The 15,567-nt window shown below is 38.5% G+C and overlaps 1 protein-coding gene across 1 annotated transcript; it reads right to left on the bottom strand.

Moving 5' to 3' along the window:
- Positions 1–3,633: 3,633 nt before the first annotated feature.
- On the bottom strand, positions 3,634–15,065 carry LOC107207859 (riboflavin-binding protein). The gene is made up of 6 exons (XM_015635607.3): positions 15,045–15,065; positions 14,041–14,198; positions 13,228–13,327; positions 12,007–12,135; positions 7,643–7,754; positions 3,634–3,998 (listed from the first exon to the last, which is right to left on the bottom strand). Exons 2-6 carry the CDS (start codon positions 14,177–14,179, stop codon positions 3,756–3,758), a joined length of 723 nt encoding a protein of 240 aa, XP_015491093.1. The 5' UTR covers positions 14,180–14,198; positions 15,045–15,065; the 3' UTR covers positions 3,634–3,755.
- Positions 15,066–15,567: the final 502 nt, after the last annotated feature.

Genomic DNA, 15,567 nt, shown 5'->3' on the forward strand with positions numbered 1-15,567 from the left:
ATCAGAATATCATATCAAATGTTATCAAAATCTCAAAAAGTCAGATCTAATCTATAGCTTTTTCTTTCTATTTGGGCTGTCTGTCTCTCAGCAAGTCAAATTAGTCTGTTCGACATTATTTGTCTTATATAGTACAATAATTATTTTTTGTATAATTTCATTATCCTTCAAGGTCCATGGAAATGCATTGTTTAATAATTTGTTTTGGTTTTTGGATGCTTGGGCTTTTTGTACTATTTTATTTCATAAAAGCCTGGAGCATCAGACTCAATGATCTTAAAGGTCTTTTCAAATTTGAACAATTCTGTGATTTTATAATTTTTGCATAATAACTTTTGCATAATAATTTAACATAATAACTTTTCCTGAGGTTCATCTTAAAAAGTGCAGCTCCATTTGCAATGTGAAAAGAGGCTCTGCAACAGAACTTGTCTGTGCTAGTCCTAGTTCTGCAATATTTACAGTGATCTCAAAAGTCTCTTTTTGGCTCTCCCCCACTGACACAATTTGCTTCTCACTACTTATTTTTCTCGCAGGTATATTTTGAAGATTAATGAATATTTATAAAATGTTTTGAGTGAAACCTGCACATGAAAAATGCAGCAGAAGTTGAAAATATCATAATTACTAATGTTTTTTATTTTTTAAAAAGGAAGACTGTATGGCAATCAATATCCATGGAGATCTATGAACCATAAAAATTTAATGAGGACTGTAAAGGTACTACAGGAAACTGTGGCCTGAGGAAGAAAGCCTTGCAATGGCACAAGAAACAGTGGGCAAGTTTTGTTAATGATACTTAGTATTGAAATATATGCTGGATGAAGCATTTGTGTTACAGAAGTATGATGGAATCCTTTTCAGTATGCAAGTAATTAAGGATGAGGTTCATCATCATCATAAGTAATATTCATAATTTTAAAGCACTAGGCTAAGATAACATATACCAAAGAACTCTAACAGTTCTATCACAAGAGATCTCATTTGTAAGAAATCCTGGCATGTCAGTGAAATTTCAGAAGGCTCACAGTATCCTGCCAATGTTTAAGGAAAGAAAATTAAATAAACAGAGCAATCAGGATGACCCAGCTTAGCTGGTTAACATGACACCAGGCCCAAGTAGCATGGTACAAAATTTGATTCTAAGCCAGGTTGTAAATAAGTCAATAATTGGCAAGAATTTTAATTTTTATCAACACTGTCTTGTTGATAAATCCAATTTAATCTATTGATAAGGGGTTTTAATCTGTTTCTGCAGATTGGTGTAGGAACATATTTCCCAACCTATTTCCCAAAGCATTTGACTACCATTGTGACATTTTAATAAAGATCTTAGTCTAGTGTCACTAAATACGGAGGCATTTCAGTGGCTGGGGTCAGAGTGGCTCCAGAGGAAGGACATGTGCTTTTGGGCTGTGATATATAGAGGCACCTACTTAATCAGGCATCATTAGCTGGGGATGTCTGCAGCCATATGTAACTTGGCTCTTTCTTCTCCCTGGTTACCTTCATGGTGTATTGCTGTGATCTGTTTTCTACCTATTTGTGTTATTTTTAATTTTGCTTTACCTGAGTTATCCTAGTCTTTCTGTAAATGTAAAATATCTACTGATAGCATTTCTGAGTATCTCAGGTGTTTAGGGTGTAAATTACTGTATATATAAAGCAACTAGACAGAGCAAGCAGTGGCTTAAGAAGATTGGCATATCCATGTGAAGTTTTTGTAACATAAGTGAGTGCAAAGCAATGGGCCTGAGAGCTAAGATCACTTCACACCTCTGGGACCAGGGAGCTGTAGAGTGGAAAACTTCCCATAGGGGACAACTGAGAAGTTCTTGAATTTTTGTCCTAGAAAAGAGATGACCTAGAGAAAATGTGGTAGATCTGCAAAATGATTATGGTCACAAAAGAGTTAAACGGTTTGCTTAGGATGCATCGTGAGTCAGTGGGAAAGTTATGAATAGGAGCAAAATGGTCTTTCTTGGTCTTTTATCTTGCTGTAGAACCCTATGTTCTTCAAAAGCATGCAATAAGTAGGCCTATGGGTCATCCTGAAACTAAGCATGGAGGAGCTCTTTGTTGAGAGTGGTTTCAAGAGCAATTTTGTCAGAGCAAAGAGAATAAAGTGGAATGGAAAGAAAAAGAGCAGAGACACAGGCAGAAACAATTGTGCTATACTTAACAAAAAACATGAAGAAAATGTTTGTCCATGGTGATACAGAAAACGTTGCTGTTATGGCAGTGAGAGGGGATAATTAATTCTTGAATTCTGAGCATAGCAAAATTCAAATGCAGGAAAATTTCTGCTCTGATTCAGGTGCAATAAGGACAGGAAAGAATAGAGTTTGTGAAACAGGGAGAGAAAAGGACTGTCAGAGCTTTACAGAAGACTAAATTCTTGATCTTTCTTTTCTAACAATAGAACTGACAAATTGAGTTAGCACAAAATACAGATGTGGCAAAGTATCATTCTGAAAACAATTCAGTGCTGGTAGGAATTAGTCCATTGTTAAGTGGACTGAGAAGCTGGTTAGAAGCAGAGCATGACCTAATGGGTTTAGTATTACTATTGCAGCTGTGTGAAACCATTCCAATAAATAAACAGCTCAGTGAAGAAAGTGTGTTAGATTTTTAAGATTCTCCCAGTTAAACAGGGTGTGCCAAGTCATTGTTTTAGCTGTGGAACAGATCCTTAAATGCTGTAAGGCAGCCAGAACCTTTGGAAGCACCAAGATGATGCTGATTTTCACCATTTGATAATGTGACCCCCAAATTCAACCCTTCTCATGGCTTCTGTGGTGATGGTATTGTGAAAAGCTGTACAGAGTGGCACAGGCCTGTATACTCCGAAGTGATGTCAGAGGAAGTATGGATGCATAACTGAAAGCAGGATTTCATTCATCTTTACCTGACAAATCCCTATAGGACTGGTGCAGATTTTAGTTTAACTGTCATAGTGATGCTGGGAAACAGAATTACTGATGGGAGAAATCTGACTGGAGCTGTCCCTGACACTGGTTTCTCAGAGATCATTATGTTTGGATAACATATTGGACTTCCATATAACAATTCCATATAACAATTGGACTTCCAATTCAGTGGGAATAATTTCACTCAAAATTATTCTTTAAACTGATGTTGTAGGAGATTTTTCTACTGCTTTTGCTTAAGGTAAAAGCCCTGTGCAACAGACTGTGCATGCTGTGTACTGACAATGTTTGGATCCAGGGATTTATGTAGTACACCATAAAACCCTGTTTTCAAGATTCGAAATAAATGCATTTTCAGTGGTCAGTAGCCAGGCTCCCTGACCTATTTCTGCCTGAAGACTTCTTCTTTATCTCAGCTGACCCAGACACAGAGGAACTTGTGACAGGAGTGCTGTATGCCTGTGCTAATGAAGTGTTTGGGTGGAAGATCTGGTGCATTACTGGCAGGCATGACCTTCGAGAGGTCTCCAGTTCTCACTGTTCCACCTTAAGTCAGCAGAGGCTGCCTGTGTCTCTCCTCTTTGAAAGTCAACCCCTAGGTGCTTCTTTCAGGCTTGTAGCTATTCAGTTCAAGTCACAAGATTACACCTGTGCTAGCCTGCCTGCAGCTTTGTGATGCAGATGCAAAAACATCAGAGAAAGATTAATAGAACCAGCCATTGATTTATTATGTTCTAGAAAGGAAGGGATAAAGCAGGCTGGCATGATGCCCCAAGCCCAGCCTCCATGACAATTTCTCTTGACATGACATACATCCACTAGCATTTATCTTGTCTGTTCACCTTCCTTTTGCTTTAGTTTCTCAAACTTCAGGAGTTTATTTTGGCAGGCATGCTCCTCACTGCTGCTGCTGCTGCTGCTTGAGCTTTCCTCTGAGCTTTTGGAGAGGAGATACTTGATTGCAATCGAGTCCTTCTTGTTCATTTGCAAGCAGAGGCAGGACGATTCGCTCACCTTAAATGACTCCCCCCACATACTCTGGCACATGTCAGTCCCATTTGCGTACATCTGTGTGTCAAATAAGAAATGCCTCAATTACATTTAAATAGAATTGAATTAACATCAGTTTCTATCAAATTGATAACCTTTATTGCTTTTTAAAAATTGGTACCATGTTATAAAAACATTGTCTGTATTAATTTACTGTCTTGTTGTGTGCTATGCTTCATCTCTTCTGAGATATCTGAAAATGTTACCCAGTCTCACATCTGGCAAAAGTAATTTGCCTGTTTTGAGAATAAGTGGTTACACAAAATGCAGGGATCAACAGCTGCCCTTTGTTTCCACCCTGGGGCTGACAGCCCAGCAGCTCTCTGGGGCTGACAGTTAAAGCTGTGTGTGAGAGCCTTTACAACTTGTAGCGTGTCAGGACACTCTGACATGCCTTGAAATCTGAGTAGTGCCGAAAGTGCCAGACAGTGCTTTGAATACGGGAATCTTTTTATTTACAGGCCAGAGACAGCCCAGTGGAGTCACAGCTCCAAGGGTTCTCATTGTGCCTGCTGCAATGTACTTCATGGTCGGGCAGGACCTCACAGGCAAAGAGAAGAGACAAAATTTAGCAACTGCTTGAGGAAAGTAAGTTTTTGTCAAGCTTCCAAAGTGCTTTTTCCAGTGGGATAATGGCCTTTCTGGCCCAAGACACCGCAAACTGCAGCTTATTGTACCCTTATCAAGTGGAGCTGTTCTGTTCTTGGTACTATAGCATTTTGTAAGTCCTGTGTCATAGGACCTGTCAACCACACAACAAAGAAACTGCTTGTTTGCTGAGCTCACATTGTGACAATCTTCTGCCTGCCCAGACTGAGTTTGACTAAAGAATATTAGCTTAAGAGTTATCATGTCTAGACACAAAGCAGGCAGTATGTGCACTTTATCTTGCCTGCATTTCTCCCATGTGTTTGTGGCTGAAGTTCAATCTTTTCTGTTTCCGAAAAGGAAACTTCAGGTACTGAAGCAAAGCTAAGAATGAGATTGAGGATGGGAGTGGTGGCAGGAGTAGAAGCCTTGCAAATTAAGGAATAAGAGTGTTAGGAACTGAAACTGTGGGCCAGGCAGCAGCACCACTGGTCTCTTGCTGACTGATTCACCCTGACCACGTCACCAGCATCTCTCTGATGGAAGCTTTGTTTTATCTGTAATAGTACAAGTAGTCCTTGCCCATGATGCTGATTTCTACAGTGTTTATCTTACTGCTGAATTCCTGGATGCTCTGCTGGTTTACCACCATTGCCAGCTCATACAAAGATCTGAGACTGTGAATCTCAGAGCAGTGCCCTTTGTCTTTGGGATAATTCTGCATGGAAGCTGCTCTGTGTGAAAAAAAAGAAAAAAAAATAAAAATTACAGATTTAAGTCCATTATACAGAAGTGAAATTTGGTATATATAGTCTTCTGCACCAGCTATTTTTGACAAGTTCTTTCCTGTGTCCCCATGTGCAAAACTATGTTGTCTTTTGCCTTAAAAAAAACCTATCCTTTATGAATAATACAATGTCCATTTCAAATAGCCCTGAAGACTCTGTAGTCTGTAAAACAGCTTTTCAGCTCATACCATCTCTAGCGAGGGCTTGCACCATGGATGCTGGTGCTGGAGAAGAAGTAGGGAGGTTGGATGACGCACTGGGAGCAGGGTCAGAAAAGGAAAGCTACTCCATCTAGTTCTTTCCTTGTGTTCTTAGGGCAGGCAGATCTTAGCACTTTCTTTCCCACTATTCCTGTGATTGTAAGTAGCATTAGATATTTTCTTCCAGCTCCTGTGCAGTTCTGAATTTCTACCTGCTTTTAGCTAATAATTCTAGAAAGTATTAAAGCCTGTCACATGGGTTTGTTTAGGTGTTTATGCAAGAGACTTGTATACACCCTTTACTTGTGTCCCACAGGTTCTGTAATGTGTTTGTGCTTTTCTACTTGCTAAATTGGTAATTTTATTTTGACCTTCCTCTTAATTCTGCTTAAAGATCAGAGTCTAATCAGAATGCTGCAGTAAACACATGGAGCACACAGCCTGTTTCCCCCAATATGTCCCTGAACTATTGAAAAGGATTCTGACTCTAGCTTTTTGGAAAATGTCCTAGTCTGTGCCTTAACTTTGCTTGGGGAGCACCCAGCTGAGAGAATAATGACAAGGCTAAAACTGGCCATGGTCAGTTGTGCATCCTTAATATTCAGCATTTGTTCTTTATTCAGCAGTTGTCCCAGATGGGCCTTAGAACCACTTGCGTACGTCACATGTAGAGCTGCTGATTGCTCCTCTGTGTGAAAAAAGTAACTGTCTACAGTGCTCTGACGTGTGAGAACCCTTCCATGAGTTGAGTCCAAACCAAGGCAGCCTAGTGTTTGTATATTTTGTAATTTTCATATGAGAAATGTGTGATTTTTAATTTCCCTGCAGAAATTTTATTTTATGCTTACTTACCACGCAAGCCTATTTTTGGTGAAAAACATGGGTAGTTTAGGGTGTGGTTCCATTTAGTTAAGGAAAAGCTGTGCCTGGCTTCAAGTGATAAGACCTTGGAATTTGCTGCATGTTCTTCCCTGCAGATGGTATATTTTCTTTAAGAAATAAGTGCAAGGGAAGTCAAGGTTAAAAACTCGTATCTCTGAAATAGGGACAGTTTGAACAGAAACTGGAGATTATTTACAGAGATTATAATTTTGTTTTTCACTTCATCTGGAACTACTGATTATTTAGCACATCTGGGAAAAGAAGCTGAAAGTTTCCACAGCACATTTGTTTTTGGCTACCTTCCTGAGTCTGCTGATTAGTGTCACTTTTGCAAGGCAGACAGCAATCCAGCACTAACTGGACTGTGTCTTCCACTTATATCAGTTGCTGAACTGACTTCTGGAAGTACATGAACTTGAATTGAATTCAAAATAATTAATCTGCAAGCCTTATTACCAGTCCCTAAGCACTTCACCTAAATTTTGTTTACTTACTCAATTTGGCCACTTTTTCATGGACTCAGTGAAGTTCAACTGTTAAAAATACTCAAATACACTTCTGAACAGTATTATATCACTCTGATGCTAAACTCACTTGAGTCACTAGAAAAATCTCTGGAAGGTCTGTAGATCAGGTTCCAGGCAACTTTGCTCCTATAAGTCTTGTCAGTTCTCATTTTATATAGTTTTGCTCATAAAATTTGTTATCCCAACCATTAAACACTCTCAGAAAGATAGGATGGAGAAGGACTACATAAAGTACAGAAAAGGGCAAAGATACCAAATAGGCAAGAAAACCTTAAAAAATTCCCCAGTGGTTCAGGAATTTACATTCCAATTTAAAAAGACAGAGGAGTGTAGAGCTCCATATTGTGTAAGGAACCTTATGAAATGAATCTTAGTGTCTCTGTATGAGCAAAGTTAATTTCTCTTTTACTTTCCCACTGGGTTAAAATACCAGTGTTTCTAGGACTTTTGTTTCACAAGTGGAATGAATAGTGATTAATTAAATGTGTATCTAATTAGAATGAGTGCTGTACATAAAAACAAATGTTTGAAAATTTGTATAAGTCTGATGTGGGCATGGCTTGAAATTGCTGAAGTAAAAATAATTCACTGATGGCATTTTACTCCCATATATTCAGGGAAAATAAAAAGAACTCCTAATGCTGTATTTTCTGCTTCAGTTGATCAGGCTTTCTTACCTCATGGTATGGAACACATTTATTCTCACAGTGGTTTTCTCCACTTTCATCCCAGTCCCAGTCTGTCAGCCAGTTATGAACACAAGTGGAATCATCTTTGCAGGCTTCATACCTTCATGGAGATTGGCGTGGAAGATAAAGTTACTTATCTCACATTTTTCATTGGACTCAGATTCAACTCAAAAGGTGTCCAGGGGCTCTGTTAGTAACATGGTGTGATTACAGTGCAGCTTAGCAACAGATCCTCGAGCAACGTGCGCATTATCTTAGCTTGACATGTTCGTAAACTCCAAGCTGCCCAGGAAAACCTAAATTCCCGTGAAAACTAAACAGTTCACTCACCACCTTCTATACTGACAGACTTAGCAAAGGGCTCATGTTCTGGGTGTTTTCTGCTTGGTTATCTGATGTTACTGAGTGGAGGAAATCCTGGGAGGGAGTTTCATGAATGCTGCTGTTCAGTATCATAACAGAGCATAGGTGTGCTGAGGGTGAACTATCACTTGAAAGAGATTTGGGGAAAGTTTGTATTTATGAACTAATATGGGACAAGAAGAATGATGTTTCCCAGGCAGGGGAGTTATTATGAAGAATGTGCACTGAAATAAAGAAATTCCACAAAATAATATAAACAAATAGGTTGTCAGAATGACATTTTCAAAGAAGTTAAAAAGAAAAGGAAGAATAAGAGTCCTGAAGGTTATAGGTCTAAAATCTTTAATTTTAAGTTATTTTTAATTTGTAGGTGGTAGTGTGGAAAAAAACCTATAAATGGCCTGGAATGAGTAGAGTTCTGGCTGGTCGACGTGATGAGAGATCTCATGACTTACCATTATCCTACATCATTTCCTCTCTTCCACTTCTCTTTTATGTTGTACATTTTGGCTCTTGCCTTTCCTAAGGACTACTTTCTGCAAATCAGTCAACATCTACTTAAATTTAGTCTCATTGGCTTGTAGAACTATTCATACCAGTAACTGAGAGAGCCAAAACAATGAGGCACAGATTCCAGAAAGTTAATGTTTAGCGTGGTATTTGTAATTAGTGCCTTTGGATAGATTTTCTGTTTGTCATTTTTAATCTTCAGGGTCATGTTTCAAAACTATTTGGATATCACAAGGGCTGCTGCATTACATTTTAAAATTAAATATGTGGGTTGTCATGTGGGCACGAGAATGACGAGAACTGGACATTGCAGTAGATTTGCAAATGCAGAAAGGTCAGAAGATGCATATCTGCAGTATCTTCACTCTGGTTTTCTGGGCTTTTTGGAGGGAGAAAGAGCAATAACAGATGGAAGACAGCCAGGGCCTGAATTAAACAGCTCAGGGTCAAGAGACACATACTTTCAATGGGTTCATCCCTGAATCTGCTGTCAGATGTAGGGGTTCTGTTGGAGATAGAAGCTGAAATTTGAGAAATTAATATTCATGGTATGCATCTGGTTTTCTCAGGAATATGAATAAACTATATTAATTAAAGTGTTTATATTTCTATTCACCATTATTTATTGATTTGTCAGATGAAATGTTTCCTAATCATGATCATTACTTGGCAGTGGTTTGTTCTATAAGCAATTGACCAGGCATAATTCCATTGTTAGGAGTTTTACTTTATCACAATGGAAGTAATTATGAAGTCAAGTTTATGAAAACTTTGTGAAGAGTCTAATTTCTGCAGTCCAGAAACCCAAAAGTTGTTTCTTCAAACATTAGCTAAATGTGAGAAACATAAATACTTAAAATATACTCCCTGAACATATTCATTCCCTATGAGCAGGATATTTTTATTTTAAAGCCTTTTTCCCTGTATTTTTTATAATTAGCTCTTTCTCAGACAGGACACAGGGGCCTTTTCACAGGTGAATGACAAAATGACTTGTACATTGGGCCCTTTCAAAAGCAATAGTTTAAGGACTAGTGAGAGCAAGGAGTCCTAAAACAATAGGAAGAAAGGGAAGGCCTCAAGCTACTCAGATGAATTTCTTTTGAATTAAGTCACTGCTCATTCAGAATACTCTGCACATTTCTGGCCACAAAGACATACAGTATGCAGCAGGCACATTCACAGTATATAGAGAAAGTAGGTCACATCACCAGCAGTGCTACAGCATGCTAAAGGGACTCCAGTGAATAGAACATGAAAAAATGTTACTTTAAATCACCAGAAAGAGTGGGAATTCTGTCCAGGTTCTTTTCTAGCCTGAGGCCTTAAGCAGGGTGAGGGAATGGGTTTGACACTGGCATTAGGCAGGCACACAGACCAGCGTGCAGGGTAATGGGCCATCAGTACATTTTTGATTCAGGCCAGGCATCTGTGATGCCAAAAGGAGCAATAGATCACTGTTCAGGACTTGTTTAGAGCAGATCCTCTCTCTGCCAGGAGACTCTATACTGGAAAAGGGTCAGTTTTCCTGGGCTGCAGCTCTCAATCACCTCACCATACTTTCCAGCAACAAAAGTTAAAGGTGCTGTTCACCTGCAGGTTCTGGCAGTGCCCCCAGGAACGCTGAGGATTTTGCAATGTAATATTGATCCATGATCTACACTATGGTATAAGTCTCATATACACTAAATCTGGCTTAAACTAGTTCCTAGATGCAAACTAAGCTTTCAGCACACATTTCTTTTATCTTCACACTTGATGTAACAGTTCAGTAAAGACTTTTCATGCTACTTGTTTTGGGACACATTTGTTTTAGGTAATGGTGTTCTATCATTTTGCCCATTAGATCTATTCTAGAGCTCACTGGCAACTCCAGTACTTTAATACCCAAATGCAATATCTGGTCATTGGTTCTGAGGTTTAAGATTAGAGCACTGAGGGAAATGCAAGGTCTCAGTCTTTAGCTTCAAGGAGGTCAATAATCTAGATTCAGTTTAGAAGATTACAAAAATTTAGCAAGGAAGACTGCACATGACAAATCTGTTCCTGAGGCACACAGTAGTTTCCTGACACAGAAATAAAATTCATTGCTAGAGAAACCTCTAGGAAAGCTAAGAAATACATCAGCCTTTCTCACTCACTTCCTTATAAATCTAAGCTATGCCTCTTGTTTCCTTCACTGGCACAAAGCAATGAAGACCTATTTGAATACAAATCCTACCAAAATTCTGCACTGCATACATGACTTTGCCCTTGGAGGGAATGGAAATGGATCCACATGTCAATAATATTCAAGCTGTGTAAGCCTTAGGGAAGCAGGGCAGAGAGCAGCCCAAGAGAACCTAACCATGCTCTGTGTTCTGTGTTTTCTGTACTTTTAAGAAAAGCTCTTTTATAACATTTTTAGAAGTATCATATTGGTTTTCCACGATTTTCAGAGTGGCCTGAGGGATCCAGACATTCACAGTCCATTACTTTCATGGAAACATAGCACTTATAATCCTATAGAGTGAACAGAGCCAGTGGTGTTTGTGCTTCACACACACATCCAGAGAAGTTCCTCCAGTGACTGGGGACAACATTCATAAGGTGCTGACTGAGTTTATGTGTTCCATGGTGATGTTTTTAAGATCCAACATGTCAAAACAGGGAGGGAAAGGAGGGCAAGAGGGAGGGGTATGTTGGATATGCTGGGTAAGTACCACTGGAAAAATCTCAGTACCTCACATGGATATAATTCTCCTGCCCCAAGACTATGGACAAATTTGCGCTAGGTTGTTCCACCATGTGTCTTGCACTCAAAAAATAATGTGATTCTCTGATGCTGTGTTTTGGGAAACAAAATTCAATGCTATTATGCTGCACATTGCTCTTAATAATTTCAGCATTAATTGGCTGCATTTGTCTCTGATATTCAGGCTTTTAGAAGAGATTTTAGAGAGTGTGATGATAGAAGGGATAAGGTCAAGGGTGAAAAATCTAGGAATGAAGCTGATTTGTTACAGTTGAAATCCCATGTGAGTTGATGTCTTTCCTGATTTTATAGTGCATTTTATACATACAAAACAAATGTATCATATGATCATATGTATCATAAATTATCATATTGCATTCAGATTGAAAATGCTAACTGCATAAATGCTACTTCACAAACACAGACTTTTCAAAGAGTGGGCAGGCCCTTGCTGCTGCCAGTGCCTGTCAGCGTGGCAGGAGCTCCTCTGTCACGATGCCACTGCACTGCATCCTCCCCCAGAGCAGGGCAGTGCTGTCCCCAAGTCACTAAACTCGTCTTAGTGTCCCCATCTGCATTCACAGCCTGTGTCATTATTATTTTGGGGGCAGTAGCTTAGCAGAAGGAAAAGCAGAGATGGCAAACAAGAAATTCAGAACAAGAGAAAAGGTGGTACAACACCAGTGAATCATGAGCATATTAAAACTAAATAAAAATACCTTAATACTTAAAAAGCTGAACCTACCAGTCATCACAAAAGCTTTGACACAATGGAACAGCCTGAATAGCAGCAGTGTCATTGGGATGGATCCAGTGAGCAGCATGTGGAGAACACCGGTAAAAGCACTCAATTTTCTTTGTGAATTCTTCACAGCTGTGGTGGATGAGAAAATCCACAAATAAGCCTGTTTCTGAGCATCCAGCCTACAGCCTCAGTTTTCTAGGCCTGCTTTGATGTGGATGCAATAACACAGATTAGGAGAAAAACACAGAAAAGCATCCTTTGGCCCTGTTAATGCCTAAGTTTGAAACTCATTCCTCTGGCATTGTGTACAGACTCTGACCGTGCAATTACCACAGCCAGCTACAGCACAAATGTTTCCATGCATATTTCAACCCTATTTGTGTAAGCTTTCTGTAAACTTTTGAGGCCTTGAGTTTTCCTGGCAACAAGGATTCCAGGCAATAGTAAAATGTAGTTTAAAACTATAGTATAAAACTTTGTCTGTGCTGTAGCCTCATGTTTTCACTAAGCTTTAGATTTTTCCCACAGCCCAGCTGAAGTTACTTAAAATCGCATACTGTGCTGCTCTCCTGGGAGTGGCAGGCAAGAGCTGTTACTTTCTCACATCTGTTTTTGCTTAATTATTTTGTACTTTCATCCCTTTATTTCTATAACTTGCCATGTTTCACAGCTTTAACATCTAACAGGGTACTAAAATTCTTAATTAAGGAGACATTTTTCATGGTTACCAAACCCACATGACTACAAGAATTTTTATTCTAAATTTTCAGCCGTTTCATTTCTGGACTCCTGTGCTTTTTCTTGTTGAGATTTAATAATCCAGTTGGTCTGTTTTCTAAACAAAGGAAGAAGCCCAGTCTCTATTCCTTACAGATCACTCTCACTGGTGGGTGATGGCTGGAGAGCTACAGAGGTGCAGGGTGGTTGTCACCTACTGGGTTTACGATTTCTTTGCATTGGTAGATCTGGTTCTATACTGAAAGCAAATTTGGAGAAACATAACCCTGTCTTGAGAAAATGGCAGAAATAGTGTAGATTTTGGGATTTGTGAGTTTGTGTGAGAGGAGAAGAGTCAGAGGTTGGTCAGGTATAGAGAAAAGGTGATGGGAACTAGGCTGGGTGACATAATCTCTGGGGTAATCTAATGTCCATCAGCAGCTGGTGGCTGCTCCAGCCCAGAGCTGTGGAACCAGGACACAGAAAACATCAAAGCTGACTTACGATTTACTGAGCTGCCCACATCTGTTCCAGTAGCTGTTGCTTACTTTAATTACTGGGGAATGAGCCAATTGCTCTGTGAAGTCTGCATAGCAACAGGAAGCTGTTGGGAATAAAACAAAGATCTTGCAGTAAGTGTTCCTTTTTAACGCTGTATTTGGAAGACACAAAATCTAGTTTGAACCTTAGTATGATAAAGTTTCTTAGTAGTAACTAGAAGGTGTACTCAAGCTCTAATAATTTTGGGAGTGAAAGTGGCAGTGTAAATGCTAGGTGAGGTGGACTGGCATAAACAGTGTTTTGTCAAACTGTGCCCAGAGAGTCACAAGAATTTTACCAGTGTTCTGCCAGATGCCACATCCTGAGGGATACTAACTTTTCAAAGTACCAAACATAAAAAAAAAAAGAGTTGAAGAATTGTAATAAGTACTGTACTTTGCTTATGATAGAATTTTGATTTCAAATTTTCCCATTTGGTGTCTGCTACAATTAATTTTTATACTTAATTACAATAAATGAAAATAATCTTTGCTGTAAACATTTTTAAGCAGATGGAACTACAAGAAAGGCAAACTGCACCAGAATTTTGAAAAGAAAATAAATGTAGTCAATGAGAGTTTTACAGCTGACTTTGTCAAGACCCAGAATCTTACTCTTGCTTTGCATGCAGCAAAAAGCCAATGAAGGAGGCTTTTCAAATACAATGTATAATACATCTTCCATATTTTTGAGAAATTAGGGGAACTGCCAAAACAATTAGTGTGTACAATGCTGTATTTCTTGACCATGTTTGGAAAAAAATTAAACCACTCTTACATTTAGAGTAGAGAGTGCACTCTTGCATTCTTGGCTCAGGACTAGGCTTCAGTTTTTGGGTGTCCCCTTCCAGACACCCATATTTTTGGCAGGTGGATAATGTTATGACAGCAAGGAGGGTGATAGCAAACCTCAGCATTGTTCTTCAGCTCTTTTTCCTGTATGGAGAGAAGCCTTTATTTACATCCTTTATTTCTAGGAGAACAGATAACATTAAAAGGAAGGACTGCATTTAAAATACTAGATATATAATCAAATAAAATATGCTCAGCAAAGATGTACATAGAAATACCAAGACACATTCTCCCCTCCTGTTTGTGTATAACTGAACATTACCCTTCTGTTAGTTATTCCTGAGGTTTGGTAGCAAGTGATAAAAGTCATCAAAAATTCAGGCTATGTATGAAAACATGGTATAATTTTCAGTATTCAAGAAAATTATTTTAAATACCTTCCACGGAGCTGAATTATTTTTAATCTCTCCAAGGGACATTTGTATGTTTCACTAGATTTGAAGAAAATATTGATTAATTCTAAAACCTGAAGAGTTTTTTTTTCCCACTTGGAAATTACACACTAAATACAGCTGCAAGTGAGATAGTGTTTACCACCTGAGCACCATAAATTACACTGAATACTTGCCTTTGTTGAAGCTATGCTAATTTATATTTAAGAATATGATCCATTATTTTCTGCCTCTTTTGCAGAGTTTGGTCAAAAATGCAAGATAAAAACATCTTATGATTAAATTTCTCTATACACAGGTTATACATTAGTCACCTATAAAGATAAATACAGAACTTGTTACATAAATAAATGCATTATTCTTTGTACATGTTATTAATTTAACCCTTAATTTATTTGTTAAATATACCTGTTAATTTTTTTGGAATAATTCTGCCTGCAGAACTGCAGTTCTTCTATGTACCTAGACTTTTCAAATATAAAGAATAACTTATACAGAAGAAGAAAACTATCTCTTCAGTTTCTCAGTAATTTCTCACCTCTTTGCTTTCCTTCTGGGTGATACTTCTCCCTGGAACAGGAACACAGTAAATTGCTTTTCCCATTTTCCACTTTATATACACACCATCTGGCATCAGTGCTCCAGAATTTGTTTGCCCTGGAAGAATTCCTTGACCCTTTGGAATGCTAACACAAATTTATCTCAAAAGCAGATGCAATGACCAGCACATAATGCCCTTTTATTGCTTGCAAACGTTGACATGATAAAGAGGAAAGTACAAACATGGGTTAGAATTAGAAAAACATTGCTCTCCTATATTTCAAATGCCATTAACCCCTCCTGCCTGATTTTTCACTGATTCCTTGTATAATTAATTATTAAATTAATGTCTACAACAGTTTCATGGAGCTCTTACAGTGAATTCAGGCTTCATTGAATTCAAGGCACTAAATGCTTCTTTTTTCAGCCTGACAGACTTAATTCTGACTAATGACTTGCCTTGTCACACAGTAATTTTACTACATTACCTGGAAGATAGTCCATGTCTCCTGATTCCCAGT

The sequence above is a fragment of the Parus major genome, chromosome 8 (genome assembly GCF_001522545.3).
Source record: "Parus major isolate Abel chromosome 8, Parus_major1.1, whole genome shotgun sequence".
Lineage (NCBI taxonomy): Eukaryota > Metazoa > Chordata > Aves > Passeriformes > Paridae > Parus > Parus major.

Coding starts and splice junctions, on each gene's coding strand:
- LOC107207859 (XM_015635607.3), bottom strand. CDS start 14,179: ATGCTGAGGTTTGCTATCACCCTCCTTGCTGTCATAACATTATCCACC. Junction 7,755..12,006: donor CAAAGCTTTTGTGATGACTG/GTAGGTTCAGCT, acceptor ATCTCCATGAAG/GTATGAAGCCTGCAAAGATG. Junction 3,999..7,642: donor AATGTGTTCCATACCATGAG/GTAAGAAAGCCT, acceptor TTTGACACACAG/ATGTACGCAAATGGGACTGA.